This window comes from Pipra filicauda, unplaced genomic scaffold (assembly GCF_003945595.2).
Source record: "Pipra filicauda isolate LSUMZ 115617 unplaced genomic scaffold, ASM394559v2 scaffold40_size4127951_pilon, whole genome shotgun sequence".
In the NCBI taxonomy this organism is placed as follows: Eukaryota; Metazoa; Chordata; class Aves; order Passeriformes; family Pipridae; genus Pipra; species Pipra filicauda.
This window is the reverse complement of record NW_024104543.1, coordinates 3,402,740-3,408,739: the sequence shown is the minus strand read 5'-3', so window position 1 is coordinate 3,408,739 and position 6,000 is coordinate 3,402,740. Positions and strand designations below refer to the sequence as shown.

General features: G+C 39.9%; 1 protein-coding gene across 2 annotated transcripts in view; it reads right to left on the bottom strand.

Moving 5' to 3' along the window:
* Nucleotides 1-1,065: 1,065 nt before the first annotated feature.
* The window catches only part of ZNF277 (zinc finger protein 277), a 51,724-nt gene continuing 46,789 nt past the window's right edge, over nucleotides 1,066-6,000 (bottom strand). For both annotated transcript variants that reach the window (XM_039385436.1, XM_027721209.2), the window contains 4 exons: nucleotides 5,191-5,287; nucleotides 4,647-4,689; nucleotides 2,356-2,530; nucleotides 1,066-1,410 (listed from right to left, as the gene is read on the bottom strand). In XM_039385436.1, the coding sequence (XP_039241370.1) occupies nucleotides 1,218-1,410; nucleotides 2,356-2,530; nucleotides 4,647-4,689; nucleotides 5,191-5,287 (508 nt within the window). In that variant the 3' untranslated portion in view covers nucleotides 1,066-1,217. The remainder of the gene's footprint in view (nucleotides 1,411-2,355; nucleotides 2,531-4,646; nucleotides 4,690-5,190; nucleotides 5,288-6,000) is intronic.

Sequence of the window (6,000 nt, the reverse complement as noted above, 5' to 3'; positions counted from 1 at the left end):
GAATTAGGCTGGATACGGAAGCTTAGCAGAACACGGGTAAAGATTTTCACTTTAGCCCCTGCTCCCAGGGACTGCTTGAGAATTCTCAATCACCATATAAAGACAACAACAACTCTTATTGACAGCAATGCATTTCAGGTAGAGAGCTGTGCAAAGGCAAAGCTTCGGCTTTGAATCTTCTCCGTCAGGGAAGGGCACTGAGCTGAGACTCCCATATTTTCAGCAAGTGCTCTAACACTGACCTACAGAAGAAAAAAGAATGTACTCCAGTTTTGAAAGCGGTTATATATATTATGGAAAGCTAAACCTGAATTCTGCAACTACTTAAGATTTCAGAGGCAAGAGGCAGGAATGCTTAGTTTGGATTATCCTAGCAGGATCTATGCTCTGAGCAGCTTTGCCCTGTCAAGTCTGAGGTGCTTTCTGGACATGCTGAAGATCTTCTGTTACTTTGGAAACTTTAAAGTTCAGTATTAAAGGAAATATGGTAACTTTTCTGGACTTGAGATTTTGAGGATTTTATTTGGATTTATGTGTCTGCTATCCCCACAGTCATCCTTTTACATCTCAGTTCACAACCATACACAAGAGGTAAACTTTAAATTCTTTGGATTTTTGATGCAAACGATATTGCAACTGTTCCTATGCTTTTTTAGGCTTCAGATTGGCAGCTTTCCATGCAATCAGATATCCATGGGCCAGGCAGAGCTTTAGTGGTGTTTCTGAGCTAGTTGTCAGAGGAGGCACCATATATCTTATATATTGATGATAAATATTGAGATATACAGATCTGCTTTCACTTTGCAGGAGGTCTAGGGTTAAAATAGCAAAATTTGCTTTATGTAACAAACCAAGAAATTTTCCATTTGCTCTCTAACAGCAATAACACATAGAAGATTCACTCATTGGCACATGTATCAAGACACATAGAACTCCAATTTTGATTTATTCAGAAAAAAATAAAAAAGATGAAAAATTTGTAAATAATACTAACAGTATTTGAAAAGCCAAGCAGAAAATTCAGCATTCAATTTTAAAGCTAAAATTTAAAGGAAGACAAACCAATAAAGTTAACACTTAAATTTTATTTAGCATTCACTTTCTAATATTTGTCCTGTAATAATAATAGCTATGAGTTAAACTGTATTTCGATATTAGTGAAAGAATAGATTTTTTTTTGTCTTGCAGAAGAAGAACTGAAGGTCAGCAACTGTACTTCAAAATTTCTCCCAACTCTTGTTCTCTTTACACAAGAGCTGGTTTAAGACACTGCTCTGTTTGAGAGCTTTTAGACTGGATATATCTTCGCTTACAACAGGGACTTCTTCACTTTGATCCTCAGTTATCACATCTTCACTGTCTGACAGCGTGCACAGGAGTGTATCATTTTCATAGGTAGGAAAATAATACCTGAAAGTAACAAGATGTAATTACTAGATAGTCATATATTTTGTTCGAGAGGCTGAGATTACATTTTTTAATGAGATTAGACTTTTAAAAAAGGAAAAAATGAGCCAGTCTGGTTGTCTGGAATGACAGTACGCAGAACACCCAAAAAATCAACTGGTAAGGAGTCCTGCTGTGCCTTTTGCAACTGGACTTGTCTATCTCGTATTGGCCTTTTTAGCCACCAGCGCGCTTGTAACAAATGTGGGTACAGCCCTTCCCAAATCTTCATCTGCGAAGCCCAGCCATGATGATGTACGATGTATCAGTCATAGAGAAGAGCTGACAACTGACGAGCCTTTCCCCTCTTTCTTCACCCATATGTTGTCATAACTGAGACAGCAGATACAGATTTGTCCCACAACAAATGCTGAACTGAGGTGTTTGAGTTAGAACACTCCCTGTGCTCTACTACCCAGTACAGCATCATCCCCTGGACCTATACAGCCTACTTAGAGTCTGAACCAGTGTTTTGTTACATGCTATCTCTATTTTCTGTGGAAAAAATTATGGGTAAACAATCAACTTGTTTTGATGCCTAAAGTTAGGTAGACATCATGAATACATCTACACTAGACACACAAAAGAAGTGGTCTGATGTGGTTCTAGAACAATTTTGCAACAACAGACTTCTTTAGTATACTGACTTTAAAATGCAGACCCCATATATGGCGACAGTGCATCCTGAATGCAACTAGAAGAGCATTATCTCACATTCATTTTAGCTTCAGACTGTAGAGATTTCTAATTCTGAGTAGTTTTGAGAATACTTATTATTTTATCTGGACCAGTAGAGTTGGGGACCTCAGGGCACTGTTGTATTGGCAAAACTCAGAACTTTTGACTTACTGTTTCACAGATATTATCAAGTAAAAGTATAAATGCCGAAAGAAATATGTTTGCCCTTACTGTGGTTGATCCCATGTAGATCTGGCTGGCAGGAATGCAATGTGTTTGGTCTCTTCCATATGACTTATCAATACCTCTTTGGACTGAAATTTCTCCTGGCAGTTGTAACAACGACAGTGATGGATTTCTCTTCTGATGAAATTCACGAGCTTTACTTGCTGATAAAAGTTCAGACCTGGGAGAGATGGTAGCAAACAAACACTTGGGAAATGTAAAACTTAATCTAAAAATGCTTTCTTGGATTAAGCATAAAGATTGATAAGAGTTTATTGAAGACCAGCACTGCCTGAATGCTGTAACTTAGCAAATTAACTGAACAAATGCTTTTTTCTACGGCAGGGAAACTAACTCTTCTTTCAATGTAAAATCTGCAAACACTTTGCTTTTTCTCAGTCTAAGTCTCTAAGTCTAGTGACAGAGCTCCAGGGGGAGGCAAGTAGGTTGAGGAATATCAGGGAATGAGAAAGAGACTGACTACTGGAATTGCATCCTGCCTGTCCCCTGGGACAGGCCCAAGGGGCAGACAGGACACATGATATGGAGGATTTCCTGCTCTCCCTCCGCCTGCCTGAGCACAGTGACTTAAGGGACAGAGGATAATGGCAACAAGTCCCTGCCCTGTGAGGCAGGCATGTCTTCTCTGTGAGTGCCCCACCTGCCCAAGTTCCCCAGAGTAACAGGTATGAGCCTCTGCAAGTGGAACCCAACAGTGATGAGGACAACAGTTCATCCAGCATGAAACTGTCACTGGGGTTAAGTCAGCCTATGCCCTGGATGAAAATCACTTCCATAAAGAAAAAAAGACACATCATTGTCATACGAGACTCCCTTTTGGAGGGAACAGAAGGCCCAATATGCCAACCAGACTCACTTCCTGGGGAAGTCTGCTGCCTCCTTAGTGCCCGGGTTAAAGGTGTGATGAGAAAGCTTACTACCCTCATGGGTAATTATCCATTACTGATTTTTCAGGTGAGCAGTGATGAAGTTGCAATAAGAAGTCCGAAGGCAATCAAGAGAGACTTCAGGAGCACAGACACTCTTCTCCTCTGCTTCCAGTTGCAGGAAATAACGAGGGAAGAAACAGGAAGAGTCAGCAGATTAGTATCCGGCTCTGAGCCCACTGTCACTGGAAGAATTTGGGAATTTTGATCACGGATTGGTCAACATGATCCCAGGCCTGCTGGCAACAGACAGGATACACCTGTCTCAAAGGGGGAAAAGGATCTTTGCACAGGAGTTAGCAGGACTCATTGAGACAGCTTTAAACTAGATTTGAAGGGGGAAAAGAATAAAACCAGACTCGCTAGAGACGAGCCTGGGGCAGGATGCCAGTGTGTGACATTCAACAATGAGAAGTGCCGAGTCCTGCACTTGAGACACACAACCCCATGCAGTGTCACAGGCTTGGGGAAGCTTCCTGATGGAAAAGGAGATGGAGGCGTTGGTTGACAGCCAGCTGAACATGAGCCAGCAGCGTGCCAAGGTGGCCAAGAAGACCAATGGCATCCTGGCTTGTATCAGAAATAGCGTGGCCAGCAAGACCAGGGCAATGACTGACCCCCTGCTTCACCTGAAGAAAAGGAGACTCAGGGGTGACCTTATCACTCTCTAGGTCTACTTGAAAGAAGGTTGTAGCCAGGTGGGGGTTGTCTCTTCTGCCAGGTAACAAGCAATAAGGGGGAGGTTAAAGTTCGATATTAGGACAAATTTCTTCTCTGAAAGGCTTGTAAAGCATTGGAACAGGCTGCTCAGAGAAGTGGTTGAGTCACCATCCCTGGATATATTGGAAAGACATGTGGATGTGGCACTTATAGGGACACAGTTTAGTGGTGAACTTGGCAGTGCTGCTTTAACGGTTGGACTAGATGATCTTAAAGGTCTTTCCCAACCTAAATGATTCTGTTCTACAGCAGAAAGCAACACTGGTCAAACAAAGCTTAGAGTACAGCCTTCTAAGTTGCAAGCAAGTATCAACAGGCATAATAACAATACTACTTCCAGGGCTCCAGCAGCCAGACCTGGGACTCAGAGAGCAGGTATCTGTAGAAGCCACTGCAAAAGAATCCAATGGTTCTAAAGAAAACAGCACACATCCTTGGCACTAACAACAGTTCCAGAAAAATAAAGTGTCCTTGGCTTGCTTTAGTAAGCTGGCAGAAACAGTTTCCATAACGGAAAAGTTAAATGTTCATGCAAAAATAAAACTGATAAAGTTGTTTTCCTCTATTCTTATGATGTGGTTTTCTCCACACTAGTGGCAAACGCTGACAATTACAACACCTCTTACTCACCATGCTCTGACTTTATTTTAGGAAAGTCAAATCCATGTGATTTCTGGAGGAAAAAAAAAAGAAAAGAAAAAAATCTATTTCCACTACTTCTACTATTTCAAGTTAAAAACAGCTTAGCTTTTCATAGACTGACACAGACATACAAATATAGAGATACAAACATTAATACATGAAACAAATCCCCAAAGTTTTGTTTCATCAGAAACTTTCACATTCTGTTAAACTGTAATGCTCCTGTTAACTAGTTTATTAAAACTGAAACACAGATGCTAACCATTAAATACATTTAATCATCAAACCACTATGATATTAAAGATGCTACTTCTTTAGTGTCTGTAACAGCCTGTACATTCATACTCTTAATGTAAAACTTGACTCCTCTGCATATTTTAGAGAACAGATGCTGGAGACACATGCAGTACTTTAGTTCTGTACTGAAGAGGGCATTCTAATGCAGCAGCTGATTTGATCTTAACGAAGACATTACAAACTCAATTTTTAATTCCAAAGTGATGAAAAAACTGTCATTTAAAACAAGTCTTACCTGCATGTGAAGATACAGTTTTTCTGTGGTGTCTGCTTGTTGTTCACAGAACAGGCAAACTGCACATACAGGATGCTCTTCCCAGTCAGACCAGTCTCTTATGAATAAAAGTCAAAAAGATTCATTTAATTGTGGAGAAGGGAAGACACATTTTGTGAAAGGGCCCTTCAGACTCTGCAGTTATAGGACTAGAAATAAATACAGGGAAACTGAGTACTTTAAAGGGGGCAAGAGATAGTGTGGATTTATAGCTGGATATATGATTACAAGTCTAAAAAATATTACAAATTCGAGAATAACTGAGCAGTTACTGCTGGGTAATTCCTGTGTAGACAGGCATTAAGTCCTACTTGAAACTGTTTGCACTAACAAACAGGATATTAACTTCAATTTCTATCCAGTTTGACAAGTCATCAAATATTGCTTTCACTATATATTTTTATAAAGTCTTTTAAAATTATATTATACCTTTCTAATATTTCAATACACCAGCCAAAGTCATAATCAGGCAGAGCTTACTCTGTTATTTACTTATTAAATATTAATTATTCCTAAGACACTAATTAATGCTACATTTAGACATGCACACAGAGAATACTTTACCAACACATCCATTTAAAACCCTAGTACTGCTGAGAAATAGAAATATTCCTCAACCAGGTATAACTAAGTAAAATAAAGCTTAAGTCACAGAGAGAACCAGGAAGATCAGGGATCCTGATACTCATTTACTTCCTGCTTATTCCATTTCCTACAGCCAAGGAAATCACCTCTGCAGTGATCTGGGGTCCTGGACCACAAAAGAATGCA